Source organism: Ovis aries, chromosome 6 (assembly GCF_016772045.2).
Source record: "Ovis aries strain OAR_USU_Benz2616 breed Rambouillet chromosome 6, ARS-UI_Ramb_v3.0, whole genome shotgun sequence".
Classification (NCBI taxonomy): Eukaryota; Metazoa; Chordata; class Mammalia; order Artiodactyla; family Bovidae; genus Ovis; species Ovis aries.
The window spans coordinates 67,786,257-67,802,264 of NC_056059.1; the positions used below are offsets into that span (position 1 = coordinate 67,786,257).

General features: G+C 36.7%; 1 protein-coding gene across 3 annotated transcripts in view; it reads left to right on the forward strand.

Moving 5' to 3' along the window:
* The window catches only part of SLAIN2 (SLAIN motif family member 2), a 75,144-nt gene extending 60,267 nt beyond the window's left edge, over positions 1 to 14,877 (forward strand). For all 3 annotated transcript variants that reach the window (XM_015096491.3, XM_015096492.3, XM_027970983.2), the window contains 2 exons: positions 10,067 to 10,385; positions 11,865 to 14,877. In XM_015096491.3, coding sequence (XP_014951977.1) covers positions 10,067 to 10,385; positions 11,865 to 11,931 — 386 coding nt within the window. In that variant the 3' untranslated portion in view covers positions 11,932 to 14,877. The remainder of the gene's footprint in view (positions 1 to 10,066; positions 10,386 to 11,864) is intronic.
* The last annotated feature ends 1,131 nt before the right edge of the window (positions 14,878 to 16,008 follow it).

Here is a 16,008-nt window from a genome sequence, read left to right on the forward strand (position 1 = left end):
CTTCACAGCTAACCTGATATTTGCGGAAACTTGTTTTGTTAGATTTACATCTGTGTATTTATTTTTCTCTCTTTTGGGGTGCAGTGCAAATGGTATTGCATTTAAAATTTATATTTCCATACACTTACTGCTGGCATATAGAAATATAACCGGTTTTTATATGTTTATCTTCCATTTTGTGACTTTCCTGAGCTTAGAATTTCTGGAAGATTTTATTTTTTGTCTGTTTTTTAGATTCCTTGGGATTTTCTGTGTAAACAATCATGGAGAGAGGTTTCTTTTTTTCCTAACCCATTGTTGTTGTTGTTCAGTCGCCTAGTTGTGTCTGACTCATTGTGACCCTATGGACTGCAGTACTCCAGGCCTCCCTGTCCCTCACTGTCTCCTGGAGTTTGCCCAAGTTCATGTCCACAGCATCGGTGATGCCATCCAGCCATCTCATCCTCTGACACTTTCTTCTCCTTCCACCCTCAGTCTTTCCCAGAAATGTGTTAGGTTGGTGCATAACTAGGCTCAAACACATCTTTATTAATCAAAATAGGAACCATTACAATAGACACAATTTTGCCAATGAGAAATAGGTTTGCTTATTCCTAGAACATAAAAATCTGTGCTTTGGGATTTGATGAACTCTTGGAAAGCATTTTCTGCCTCCTGTGGTTGTGGAACCATTTTCCCTGCAAAAAGTTGTCAAAGATGCTTAAAGAAATGGTAGTTGATTGACAAGAGGTCAGGAGAATATGGCGGATGAAGCAAAACTTCATAGCCCAATTTGATCAAGTTTTGAAGCATCAGTTGTATAACGTGCAGTCAGGCGTTGTCATGGAGAAGAATTGGGCCATTTCTGTTGACTGATGCTGGCTGGAAACGTTGCTGTTTTTGTTGCATCTCATCAATTTGCTGAGCATACTTCTCAGATATAACAGTTTCGCTAGGATTCAAAAAGCTGTAGTGGATCAAACCATAGCAGACCACCAAACAGTGACCATGACCTTCTTTGCATGCAAGTTTGGCTTTGAGAAGTTCTTTGGATCTTCTTCTCAGTCCAGCCATGAGCTGGTCGTCATTGGTTGTCATACAAAATCCTGGTATCATCATACATCACAATCAGATTGTGAAATGGCTCATTGTGTAGAATAAAAGACAACCCTTCAAAATGACAATTTTCTGATTTGCAGTCAGTTCATGAGGCACCCACTTACCAAGCTTTTTCATCTTCCCAATTTGCTTCCTCTGCCAAACGACCACAGAATGGTCGACACTGAGACTTAGGCAACTTCTCGTGTGGTTAGTTGTAAGAGGATTAGCTTCGATGGTGTCTGTCAGTTGGCATCTTCCAATGGATGGTCACTATGCTCCTCCTCTTCAGTGCTCTCATCTCCTTTGTGAAACTTCTTGAACCACCACTGCACTGTATGTTCGCTAGCAGTTCCTGGGCCAAATGTGTTGTTGATGCTGTGAGTTGTCTCTGCTGCTTTATGACCCATTTTGAACTAAATAAGAAAATCACTTGAAGTTGCTTTTTTGTCTAACATCGTTTCCATAGTCTAAAATATAAAAAACAAGTAATAAGTCATTAGCAAAAAGCATAAAGCAAGAAATGTGCGTTAAAATGATGTGTAACATAACCACCTTTATTAAGAATCTATTACAGTATCAAATGGCAAGTTTCAACAATGTAAAAAACCTCAGTTATGTTTGCACCAATCTAAGTCCATTGTTTTCTTTTCTTATTTATTGCACTCACTGGAACTTCTAGCACTGAGTTGCATAAGAGTGATGAGAGCATATATCCTTACCTTGTTCGTGATCTTAGAGGGGAAGCATTCAGTCTTTCCTCATTAAGTATAATGTTCAGTTCAGTTCAGTCGCTCAGTCATGTCTGACTCTCTGCAACCCCATGGACAGCAATATGCCAGGCCTCCCTGTCCATCACCAACTCCCAGAGTTTACTCAAACTCATGTCCTTTACATTGGTGATGCCATCCAACCATCTCATCCTCTGTCATCCCCTTCTCCCACCCTCAATCTTTCCCAGCATCAGGGTCTTTTCAAAAGAGTCAGTTCTTTGCATCAGGTGGCCAAAGTATTGGTATTTCAACTTCAGCATCAGTCCTTGCAGTGAATATTCAGGACTAATTTCCTTTAGGGTTGACTGATTTGATCTCCTTGCAGTCCAAGGGACTCTCAAGTCTTCTCCAACACCACAGTTCAAAAGCATCAATTCTTTGGCGCTCAGCTTTCTTCACAGTTCAACTCTCACATTCATACATGACTACTGGAAAAACCATAGCTTTGACTAGACGGACCTTTGTTGGCAAAGTAATGTGTCTGCTTTTTCATACGCTGTCTAGGTTGGTCATAACTTTTCTTGCAAGGAGCAAGCTGCAGTCACCATCTGCAGTGAATTTGGAGCCCAAAAAACTAAAGTCAGCCACTGTTTCCACTGTTTCCCATCTATTTCCTGTGAAGTGATGGGACCAGATACCACAATCTTAGTTTTCTGAATGTTGAGCTTTAAGCCAACTTTGTCACTCTCCTCTTTCACTTTCATCAAGATGCTCTGTAGTTCTTTGCTTTCTGCCATAAGTGTGGTGGTATCTGGATATCTGAGGTTATTATTATATATTGTTTATATTGTTATATAGTATAAGTATAATGTTAGCTGTAGATTTTTTTGTAGGTGCTCTTTATCAAGTTGAAGTTCCTATTCCATGTTTTTCTGAAAATTTTGTCATGAATATGTGTTAAACTTTGTCAAATGCTTTTTTCCATCAAGAGGTGGGCTCATGTAATTTTTCTTCTTTAGCCTGTTAATTGTGGAGGATTATGTTGATTGATTTTCAAGTATTGAACTATCTTCACATCCTGGAAAAAACCCCACTTGATCATGGTGTATAATTTTTTTTTATCTATCACTGAGTTCTTTCTGTTTATATTTTGTTAAGAGTTTTATGTCCATATTCCTGAGGGGTATTGGTCTTCAAGTTTCTTTTTTGACACTGTCTTTTTCTGTTTTGATATTATGGTTGACATTTCATAAAATGAATTAATTATGATTTATTCTCTCCTCTTCTCTTTTCTGGTAGAGAGTATATGGAATTGGTGTTAATTCCTCTTTAAACATTTGGTAGATTTTTTCAGTGAAGTTGTCTATGCCTGGAGGTTTCTCTTTCAGAGGATTTCGAGTTATGAAATTCAGTTCAGTCAGTTCAGTTTAGTCGCTCAGTCATGTCTGACTCTTTGCGACCCCATGGACTGCAGCATGCCAGGCCTTCCTGTCTGTCACCAACTCCTGAAGCCTACTCAAACTTATGTCCATTGTGTTGGTGATGCCATCCAGCCATCTCATCCTCTGTCGTCCTCTTCTCCTCCTGCCTTCAATCTTTCCCAGCAGCAGGGTCTTTTCTAAGGAGTTGGTTCTTCACATCAGGTGGCCAAAGTAATGGAGTTTTAGCTTCAGCATCAGTCCTTGCAGTGAATGAATATTCAGGACTGATCTCCTTTAGAATTGGCTGACTTGATTTCCTTGCAGTCCAAAGGACTCTCAAAGTCTTCTCCAACACCACAGTTCAAAAGCACCAATCTTTGGCACTCAGCTTTCTTTATAGTCCAATTCTCACAGCTATACATGACTACTGGAAAAACCATAGTTTGGCTAGACAGTCCATTGTTGGTAATCAGTTTCCTTAATAATTATATGGCCATTCAGTTTATCTGTTACATACCAGATGAGTCATGGTAGTTTGTGCATTTTGAATAGTTGGTTCTTTTCATCTAAATTGTCAGATTAACACGTGTAGAATTGTACTCCCTTGTGATCCTTTTAATGTCTCCAGGGTCTGTAGTGATATCCCATTTCACTACTGATACTAATACTTTGTATTTTCTCTCCTTTTTATTTTGTCAGGTTTGTCAGTTGTAAAAGAACTCTCTGTTTCATTGATTTTTTTTTTCTGTGCTCTTCTATTTTCAGCCTGATTAATTTTTGCTCTTTATTATTTTCTTCTGCTTGCTTTGAGTTTTTTTACTCTACTTTTTCTAGGTTTTTGAAGATAGGAACTTAGATTACTGATGTAAGACTTCTTCCTAATTATGACCCACAAACTTTGATATTTTGTATTTTAATTTTTATTCAGTTCCATATATTATAAAATTTCTATTCAAGTGTATTATTTGGTTTTCAGGTGATTTTTAAAATCTTTGTTACCTTTTAGTTATTGATTTCATTATATTATGATCAGAGAAAGTACTCTTTGTAATTTCAGTTTTTTAAAAACTTGGTGAAGTTTGCTTTATGGCCCAGGGTGTACTCTATCTTGACTTGGCTTCTGTGGACACTTGAAAAGAATGTATTTTCTCCTGTTGTTGAGTGGACTGTTCTGTTGATATAAATGTCAATTAGATCTTATAATTGGTGGTGGTGATGTTGAGTTTTTACATACGCTTGCTTGTTTTCTGTCTAGTTCCATTAGTTGAGAGGGAGATGTTGAAATCTCCAACTATTGTGGGTTTGTCTATTTCTCCTTTCAGTTCAGAGTTTTTCCTTCACATGTTTATAGCTGTCTTTAGTATGTACATATTTAGGATTGGCTTGTCTTGGTAATTTGACCCTGCTTTCATTATGTATTACCCTGCCTTGTCCTGTGTAATTTTCTTTTTAATTGTCTGATGTTACTGTAAACATCATGCTTTGCTTTTTGTATTGTTGGCATGATATATCTTTTCCATCCCTTAACTTTCAACCTCCCTATATTTTTATATTTGAAGTGAGTTTCTTATAGACAGAATAAAGTTAGGTTATATTTTAAATGCATTTCTACCAAATCTGGCTTAATAATTGGTACAGATGGGCCATTTACGTTTCGTATAATTATTGATATGCTTAAGTCTGCCATTTATTTGTTGTTTTCTGTTTGTTTTCCCTATTTTTCATTTATCTGTTTTCTTTTTCTTACATTCCTGTGGGTTACTTGAACATTCTTTGGAATTCCATCTTGACTTACAGTGTTTTTTCCCTTTCAGTTTTATTGAGATGTAATTGGCATATAACACTGTATATATATAAGGTATACAACATAATGATTTTGATTTCCATACATTATGAAATGATAGCCAATTAAGTTTAGTGAACATCCATCATCTCATGCAGCTACAAAACCAAAAAATCTTAAGATTCACTCTTTTAACAACTTTCATATATAACATACAGCAGTTAATTAAGTTCTATCAATACATTATATCCCTGGTACTTACTAGTCTTATAATTGGAAGTTTGTACCTTTTGACCAACTTTGTCTGATTTTCTCTCTCCACTATGGCAACCACAAATGACTTAAATGTAGTGTTTTTGAGTGCATATATTTGCATAGTTATTGTGCAGTAATAGTGGCTGTATTACATTATATATGCATAACATCATATATACATATCAGTATCTCATAGTTCAGTTGGTAAAGAATCCGCCTGCAATGCAGGAGACCCTGGTTTGATTCCTGGGTTGGGAAGATCCACTGGAGAAGGGATAGGTTACCCACTCCAGTATTCTTGGGCTTCCCTTGTGGCTCAGCTGGTAAAGAATCTGCCTGCAGTGCGGGAGACCTGGATTCGATCTCTGGGTTGGGAAGGTCCTGTGGAGAAGGGAAAGGCTACCCACTCCAGTATTCTGGCCTGGAGAATTGCATGGACTGTATAGTCCATGGGGTCACAGAGTCAGACACAACTGAGTGACTTTCACTTCACTTCACTGTTGATGTTATCATTTTATCAGTTCAAGTATGTAAACCTTACCTTTTTTCCTGTATCTTTACCCTCACCCTATTTGTAGTTGTCTTAAATATTTACTTTAATATTTCCAATGCCATTAATATTACAAATTTTTCTTCAACCTGGAAATATAATTTTGAAAACTCAAGGAGAGGGAAAGCCTGTGAGTCTGCCTATATTTTTGTTTACCTTTTTCTTTCTTCCTTTCTGGTATTCCAGGGTTCCATCTTATCATTTTCTGCCTGTTTATAGAACTTGTTCAGCTGGGTTTTTTTGGCAGGGTAGTGGGGAGGAAATGGGTCTGCTGCCCACACATTGTCTTGGTTTTTTTGTCTTGAGAATGTCTTGATTTTCCCTTAATTTTTCTAGGATATTTTCTCTGGGTATAGGATTCCGGGTTGACATTTCTTTTCTTTCAACTCTTGACAAATTTATGCCACTTTCCTTCTAATCTCTGTGGATTATGTTGAGAAGTCCACTGTTATTAAAAATTCATCTTCCCCTGTAGGTTATGTGTTATCTCTCTCTCTGACTTCAAGGTTTTTATTGTGTTTCATGTTCAAAAGTTTAACTGTGATGTGTTTTGACATGGATTGCTTTGGATTTATCTAGTTTAGTGTTCTCTTAGTTTTTTGAATCTGCAGGTTTATGTCCTTTAGCAAATATGGTGAGTTTTCATACACGGAAGTCATTGTTTCCCACCATACTTTTTGTCCTCTCTTTCTCCTTTCTTCCTAGTACTCCAGTGACATACAGATCTAAGCCTCTTGTAACCCTACAGGTCCCTGAAAATTCTGTTCATTTCCTTCTTTCTTTTTCTCTATTGAACTATAAACAGTTGGTTTACAATGCTGTGTTAATTTCTGCTGTACAACAAAGTGATTCAGTTATACATATATGTACATTTTTAAAAATTCTTTTTAATTATGGTTTTATCACAGGATATTGAATGTAGTTCCCTGTGCTATGCAGTAGAATCCTGTTGGTTATCCATTCTATATATAATGGTTTGCCTCTGCTGATCTGAAACTCCTAATCCATCCCTCCCCCGACTTCATTCCCCCTTGGCAGCCACAGGTCTCTTCTCTGTGTCTGTTTCTGTTTCATACATAGGGTTGTTTGTGTCATATTTTACATTCCACATGTAAGTGATTTATGGTATTTGTCTTTCTTTTTCTAACATTTTTCACTTAGTCTGGTTATCTCTAAGTTCATCCATGTGGCTGCAAATGGCATTATTTCATTCTTTTTTTTACAACTGAGTAGGATTCTATTGTGTATATGTAACACATCTTGTTTATCCATTCATCTGTTGATAGATATTCAGGTTGTTTCCAGGTCTTTGCTATTGTGAATAGTTCTGCTATGAACATAGGACTGCATTTATCTTTTTGAATTGTGGTTTTGTCTGATGTTTGCCTGGGAGTGGGATTGCTGGATCATATGATCTGTTTTTAATTTTTTGAAGATCCTCTGTACTGTTTTCCATAGTGGCTGCATCAATTTACATTCCCACCAAAAGTGTAGGAGGGTTCCTTTTTCTCCACACCATCTCCAACATTTATTATTTTGTGGAGTTTTTTATTATGGCCTTTCTGATGGGTGTGAGGTGATACCTCATTATAGATTTGATTTGAATTTTTCTAATGATTAGTGATGTTGAGTATCTTTTCATGTGTGCATTGCCCATCTGTATGTCTTCTTTGGAGAAATGTCTAGGTAGGTCTCCTGCCCATTTTTCAATTGGTTGGTTGTTTTTGGCTGTTCAGCTATACGAGCTGTTTGTATATTTTGGAAATTAAGCCCTTGTTTGTCGCCTCATTTGTAAATATGTTATACCATTCTTTAAGTTGTTTATTCATTTTGTTTATGGTTTCCTTTGTTATACAAAAGCTTGTAAGTTTGATTATGTCCTATTTGTTTGTTTTCACTTTTATGTTTATTGCCTTGGGAGATTTTTTTTTTTTAGTCTGTTTTCTCTCCACAAGCCACAGGGTGCAGCCAAAAATAAGAAGAAGAATAGAATTCCTAAAGTTTTTTTTAAAAAGTTCTATCTAGCTCTTCAAAAAATCTTTAATTCTCATCTCATGTTTATATATTTTTTATATCCTTAAGCTTGTATGTAATAGTTTTTATAAACTATTACAGTAGTTCAGTAGCTCAGTCATCCCTGTGACTTCTTAATCTGTTTCTCCTGACTAATTTTTAGCCTAGTTTTGGTTATCACTTTATAGTTTCTTTATATGTCTACTGGTTTTTATTGGTTAGTAGACATTGTGAAGTTTTATGTTGTATGCTGGATTTTGTTATCTAATTTTAAATAGTGTGGACTTTATTCTGGCAAACAGTTATTTATAGATTAGTGTGATCCTTCTAGCAAGGATCAGCAAACATTTTCTTAAAGGACCAGATAGTAAATATTTTAGGATCATGGGTGATATGGTCTCTATTGTAACTGTTAACTACACTTTGTAGCTGGAAAGCAGCCATAGACAAGAAATATAAACATATGAATGTTGCCATATTCTAATAAAACTTTATTTACAAAAGCATTTTAGTTTCCCATGAGTGGTAACTTGCTGATCCCTGCTTTAGTGGCTTTTTGTTGAGTTTTGTTAGAGTGGATTTAGAGTTGTTTTAGTCTAGAACTAGTTTATATCTTTTAGAGTGTCCCCTGATTGTCCTGAATATTTGGCAAGGATTCTCTGCTCTAACTGGTTGAAACTCAAACGTATCCTAGTCCTGTAAAAGCTTTGGAAACTGTTCAGTTTACTACATGCCTTCTTTGCTCAGTCTTACGGAGCTTTACTTGGTGCATGCACAGCTCAATATTCAGGCAGAGGTTCAAACAGACCTGAGTTATAGAGGTCTTCTGGAGCACCTCCCTCCTCTAAGGTGCTTTGCCCCTCAGATTCCAATTTTTGTCTCCTCAATTTAGCAAGATAATTTTGATATTCTCTGGATCCTCCTCCTTATTCTATAATCCAAAAAATCCACTGCCATCCCCTTCCCCTTAAAAAGCCTGAGAGCTCATCACGTTTATTTTCCTTCTCTCAGGAATTACAGTCCTGTACTGCCTGTTGTTCAATATTTGAAAATCGTTTTTATGTATCTTACCCAAATTATAGAGGTGCTTATAGCAGGAGGGTAAGCCCTGTTTTTGTCAACATGGTTGGAAGCTCCTATTATGGTTTTAAAATAAGTATATTGATTTCATTCCAAACTAGATTTTCTGGGAATGGTGCTTGGGCCCCTCTCCCCTCCTTTTAATGTTCCTTGGGATTTTGGTACATAGTCAAGCTTTCTCTCTATTGATATCTTAGGCAAAGTAATGCAGGTTGAGAGAGAATAGGGTGACTGATTTCTTTCTCCCTTTTCCTCTGAACTCTCCTCCCTTACTCCCATCTATCATTCACTCTGAACCCCCACCCCAGAGTTCTTTGTTAGGAAAGCATGTTAAGGTAATATTTTTTATTTATATTATATGTAGGCATTCATAGGTATTTGAAGAAACCTTCCAGAGGTGATTTATCCAAATAGAATAAGCAGGAAAGGATGAATGAATCCCTCAACATCTGAGCTTACAATGCTAAGGGACCACCACAATAATAAAATTTATTTTGAAGTCTTATTTTGACAAAAATTACTTCAATTGCACATTTAATTCTTCTGTGTATCATTACTTATTTTAATAATGTCTTTAACTACTTAGTAGAATTGACATTCCAGCAAAACATACCATGTCTATCCTATGACTTCATATAGTTCTTGATGTGCTCCTAGATTTTAACTTCCCTACTTGCTGAAGCACAGTAGAAGCAGGTTCAGTTTCTAAATTTTAAGTTACACTGTGGATGAGAGAGGACTTACTTTCCAGATACTTGATAACATGTTTACATGATTGTTTCTTTGAGGGGAAAGTGTGTTTGAAATTCCAGTCAACCGTCTAGTAGCCAGCACTTTTTTCACCTCTAGAATGTGGCTTGGGTTGGTTGCCATGCTGAAACAGAATGCTGCAGTGTCTCTTCCGTTATTGTGGATTCCTAGCTGACCTAGTTAAAAATTAAAACACTGCTATCAAGGATAGTTACAGTCCTCTGAGTAAGGACTTGGTTACTTAAGAGCTGCTAGTGATCTTTATGTAAATGTATATATTACCCCAGAAATATTCTTTACTCCTTGCATTTCTCTAGAGTGAATTTTCAGGAATACAGATGTACTGGTGCCCAGTCATAAAGCAGCAGTTTCACTTGCACTTGATTTCCACTGAAAACATTGATTTTTCTTTGCCATTCTGCAGTACCTTCTCCAGGTAAATTCCGCTCCCCTGCAGCACCGTCTCCTTTGGCTCTCCGGCAACCAGTAAAAGCATTTAGTAACCATGGCTCTGGTTCTCCTGGTAGCCAAGAAACAACACAGCTCATGCAAACCACTTCCTCACCTGGGCCTCCCATGGTTCAGAACACAGCCCCAGCAAATCCTCCCAGCAATATCAACAGCACTACTCTAACCAGACCTGCAGGGACAACTGTGATGAGAAGTGGCTTGCCCAGACCCAGTGCCCCTTCTGCTGGGGGTATACCAGTGCCTCGCAGCAAACTTGCACAGCCTGTTCGCAGGTAAGTGGCAAATACTCTGTTTTGACTTTCTTGAGTATAGGAAAGTGGGTAGACGGGAATTACCTTCAGTTCTGATAGTGAAGATCAGGAGTCCTAGTGGGTTCCCACTAAAATCATTAAAATTTGAATAAAACATTACTTTCAAGAAATTCTCACTTGGGACATTGGGGTATTATATCACTTTGATTCAGATTAAATTTGCCCAGATGCCTGGTTTGATCAAGCATCTTGGTGAATTCCTAGGAAAAATTGTTAGAACCACTCCATCTAGTTGTGGTATTTGTTCATTTTGAATATAATGATATTCAGTAAAGATATTAAAACATAGTAGAACCTACAATGAGATTTAAGATAAAACTTTAGCTGTCAGGTCTGAGTGTGTAATCCAGGAGGTTGGTTTTCAAATCTCACTACAGTTCAGAATCTTCTGTGGAATTTATGTAAATATAGAGGCCTGAGTTTTGCCCACAAAGTAGATCTGGTGTGAAGCCCCAAATCTGTAGGTATGCTGTTTTTAAATTTGTTTGTTTAATCTTCAGATGATTCTGAGCCTACCCAGATTGGGAGTCACATATATGTAGTCATATCTGTACCTTTCACATATGGTGGTAAGGAATGTGCTTACCACCATCATTTTGTGTTGAATGTGTTAAACTTGAAATATTTATTTGCATGAAAAAAGTGCTTTTGTGCCTTAAGCATTGAAACTGAATTAACCATACTTCTTTTATTCTAAGATAATATATTACACTTTTGAGTTCAGTAGAGTACAACAGTTTTTCAATCCCTAAGTCAGGATGATTCCTTGGAGGAAAAAATGGCAACCCACTCCAGTATTCTTGCCTGGAGAATCTCATGGACAGAGGAGCCTGGCGGGCTTCAGTCCATAGGGTTGGAGAGTCGGACACGGCTACAGCGACTTAGCACACACATGAACACCTTACTGAATTTTTACTATAGCATTAGACATATAGGTACTGTTATTATGCTTATTTTTCAGAGAATATTAAAATTTAATGAAGTTAAGTAATTTGCCTGAGACTTCAACTAGTAAGACCTACAGTTCCAAGTATGTCTGACTTCAGAGTCCTTTTAAGCACTATCCCATTTTGCCTCTCTAACGATGGTGACACTGTGCCACTAATAACACATTCATCAGTTTACCCCTCAAATAAGTAAGTAATAAGTTTAGTGATCCATTTGGTTGGAAAAGACAAGACAGTCTTTTCTCTTACTACAGTGGCTATGTTAACAAAAAAGAGGTTAGTGCAGTTACCTGATGCCCAGTAAAACTTAAAAGTTGTGGACGTGCCTGATCTAGAATGGTTATGCTGATAGCTGTTTAGAGCTTTGATCTCGGCAGTCCCCTGGAACATTGGATTGTGTTGCAACCTACAAAGTAATTGATATGCATGGAAGATAGCATGGTAATGTTCCATAAAACCTTGCAAATCATTTTGTAAAATTGCTTTATTTCAGATCCTTGCCAGCTCCTAAAACCTATGGCAGCATGAAAGATGACAGTTGGAAAGATGGCTGTTATTGACCAGCAAAAACAAGAATGCAGAGGTCCACAGCTTCATGGATACCCCTCCACCAGACTAAAAGACAACTTTTATATGCAGACTGTTCAGATAAGACTCTTGGGATTTATAAAATCCCAGCCCTCTCTGTCTTAATTAGCACAAATTGACAGAGATGATCAAACAGCACTTTAATGACATTTAACATCAGATGTGTTTGGTAATCATACAATCACTCTCCATGGAATCACTTTTAGTTTTATTTAATAGCAACTAAATTGATTTTTTAATATTTGACAGAGGCCAATATCTGGGCAAAAAACCAATGGATGCCAAAGAGAAATGCCCATCTGTAAATGAGAGCATACCTTTGTGCACAAGGTGAATTCTAGCTATCCAAAACTTCACGTTCAACCTAAGTTACTGTATACATAGTATCAATAAATATTTGTGTTAATGAGAACTAATATTCTGACTAATTATCTAAAACGTTTCACTAGTACTCCAGGAAACTAGATTGAGATGGAAGGGGACAGGGTGGGAAGAAACCTGGGCTAGAGATTTAAAACACAATACCTAAATTTGGGAGAATCCTATAAATTATTTTTGCAGATTCATTAGAAAAATTGTCATTTTGTTTAATCTTAAGTTTTGGATGTAGCTCACATATCACCACCACCAGATAGTGTTGACCGTGCATCCATCATGTTGCATTGACACATCAGACTTTTGTGTGTTTGTTTTGATTGCCAAAAGGGCTTAATATCAGTTGTACAATCTTTCTAAACTTTATAGCTCCTGGCTCAGGAAAGATAGCCTTTGCTATTGAAGCCAACTTCTTCACATGCTGTTATCTGTTACAGGACTAAGAGATCTTGTTTTTATTAGCAGGTTTCCATGATGGGAAAGAGCAAGTAGTATGTGTCTTTATTCTTGATAAAAATAACACCACTTCAGTGCTTATAACCTGGAACAAAACCATACGATAAGGGGGAGGGGGTGTAATCTATGCACTAATGTTCAAAAACTCTGGTAATGACAGTTGTATTGTTACTATTAATTGACCTAGCAGCCTATTATGTGATGGGAAATTATAGCCTGCTGAATCCTATTTAAGTTGATCTGCTTAAACTGAGCAACTGTTTCATCACACCCTTTGAAAATACTGTCCCTTTTAGATTCTGTCTGACGTCAGTTTTTGCATTTGGGGGTACAAATGAAACCTACTACATATGACTCTAACCTGTTAAACACTTGCTCTGTGATGGCCCTTATGTATATCCTAGAAATAACTAATTTGGATTTTATTTGACTATTACTAGACTAAAGCTTCCATCTTCTGCAGATTTCTCATTTTTTCATGGTGAGGTCTGTTTTTAAATATTTAATTTGTAGAGCTCTAAAATATTGGCAGTCAGGTCATTAAAGGATTTTAGATATTTGAATATACGTTCATCTTCTGTTAGTCAAAGACATTCTGTAAGTTGGCAAAAGAAATTGAGAGAGAAATGGGAAGCTTATATTCAGGATAGTACTGAGGTTTATAGATTGAAAGAAGGATAAAACTTTTAAGATCAAGACTGCTGTTCTGCCATGATGGACACCATGGTAGTCTTTATTAGCTTGACCAGTAAGGAGTCATTCAGTTAGCACAGCTGCTGGAAGTTTAAACTGCCAGTGCTAGTGTATTTTGGTGTATAATGCAAGGAAGAAATTTTATTCTTGGATTTGAGGGTGATGGGAGTGGGTCAGGAAAGGATGGCGCCAGAATTCCACATATAATGATGAACTTTAAAATGTTGCTTTTCAGAGGAAGATAATGCATCTGTTTTGGGTAGAGGGGTATCTCTTGTAAAAATCTAAGTAAGTAAAAGAACTAGCCACTGTCTCTTTTAAACCACGTATACACAAAAGGAAAAATAGGTCTCAGTTTTCAGTGCAACATTGTAAAAAAAAAAAAAATGCTGCAATCTAATAATTAAAAGGAATTTTAACTCTTATAAAACACCCATTACATTTTTAAGTTAGATTATCAGTTTCAAAAGGAATATTCAGGTTATTTAACTTTTTTTTTAATGGCTGCATCAGAAAAAAAAATGTCTATTTTTCTTTAATTAAAATTTTCATCACTTGTTAAGAACATGATGGATCTGAGTTAGGTAAAGTATTATTTTACCTGCTGTTATACTACCACAGACTATTGGCTTTTAGTTTCCTAAAGAGAAAAATTGCCTTTTTACTAAAAGCCTTTGTGTATTGCCAATTTTTCTGTTTGGGAAAAATATAAGGATTCGCTGTGGTTACTCTTACAGATGAAATGTGGATTTGATAAACTAGTGCCTATGATTTTAACTTATGTTTGATATATAGTAGTAAGGGTTTTATGAATGTTGATTATTTTTTTGTGCCAACAGCCCAGAATTGTCACTTATATGTGAGCAGAAAGCTATGAGCTCTGCTTCCAAAGTTATTTAATTTTTCAGTGTTTGAATGTTATTTTTTGTAAGTGTGTTAATAAAAGTGTAAAGAATTGGAAAAATATAAATATTCTTAACTCAAGCATTTGCTGGATCATTTTTCTACAAAACTTGTTTGTATAATATAAAGCACTCTGAAGGGTTGGCTTTTTTTGGTTTTCATACCCTGAGAATCACATTTTGTAATACTGGGGACCATTCATAATTGTCAGATACTTTTAAAATTATTATCTCAATACATCACTTTTATAAAAACGTTTTTCTGAAGGAAATAAGATACATATGTGTCCCCAGATGTTTGTATAACTCTAGAATGATCTAGACTATGTATATTTAACTTTTTATTGAATGTACAGGTGTCCATTTTTGACATTACGCATGGTCCTTTTAGATCACATGAAGTTTGATTTGCAAACATTTCTATAGCCGAACTTGTATGTGTGGTTGCCTCCTTAATAAACAACCTGACCGTAATGTTTATTATTAAATTTATATTTGTTTTTTCAAGTGTTTTATTAATTTCTGGGTACGGTAAGATCTACCCTCCTTTTCGCCAGTTGCTTACAATTGGTAATAATAAATATCTCAGTTGATTTTTTTTTTCCTAAACGCAACCCAAGTCACATTGTCCCTTTGGACTTGATCTCTGTGAGGTTGGAATATATCACGCTGTATTCTCTCTGTCCTAATTACTTCATATATGGATTTTGATGGGTGAAATTTGTAGTTTACTCAAAACTGGTACATTCCTATAACTTTTTAACTTGCTGTGAATTGTTGTCTAGTTAAAAAAAGATAGCATACATAAACTAGCAAAAACACCATTATGTAAGAGGATCCAGGGACTTCCCCTGGTGGTCCGGTGGTTAAAAATTCCCTTTGCAATGCAGAGGATAGGGGTTCGATCTCTGGTCAGAGAGCTGGGATCCCACATGCTGTGAAGTCCACGTGCCACAATGGAAGATCCCACGTGCCAGAACACTGACCCAGTGCAGTCAAATAAATCCTTTTTTAAAAACAACCTTAAAAAAAGTATCCAGAAGAGGAAATTAATACCTTTTCAAACCAAATCCAATGGCACCCCACTCCAGTACTCTTGCCTGGAAAATCCCACGGACGGAGGAGTCTGGTGGGCTGCCGTCCATGGGGTCTCGAAGAGTCGGACACGACTGAGCGACTTCACTTTCACTTTTCACTTTCATGCCTTGGAGAAGGAAATGGCAACCCACTCCAGTGTTCTTGCCTGGAGAATCCCAGGGGCGGCAGAGCCTGGTGGGCTGCTGTCTAGGGGGTCACACAGAGTCGGACACGACTGAAGCGACTTAGCAGCAGCAGCAGCAGGATGCATATTTATTTAGTTGATCATGTGCATCTTTCTTTTATGGGTGAATGGAAAAAAAAATCGAGAATTGTATACTGTGTTATTAGTTCCCTCCATCCCTTTTGGAAGTTTTCACCATTCTCTGTGTTAAAATTGGTCTCACTAATGAGTTGTAGAGACATGACACTTTCATGCTTGACTTTCTCTCCCGAGTCAATCTAAAAGCTTTTAAGAATCTTTTTTTAAAGAATCATTTAAAATTGAATGTCATTATACTTGTAAATTCATGAATGAAAAGTTTA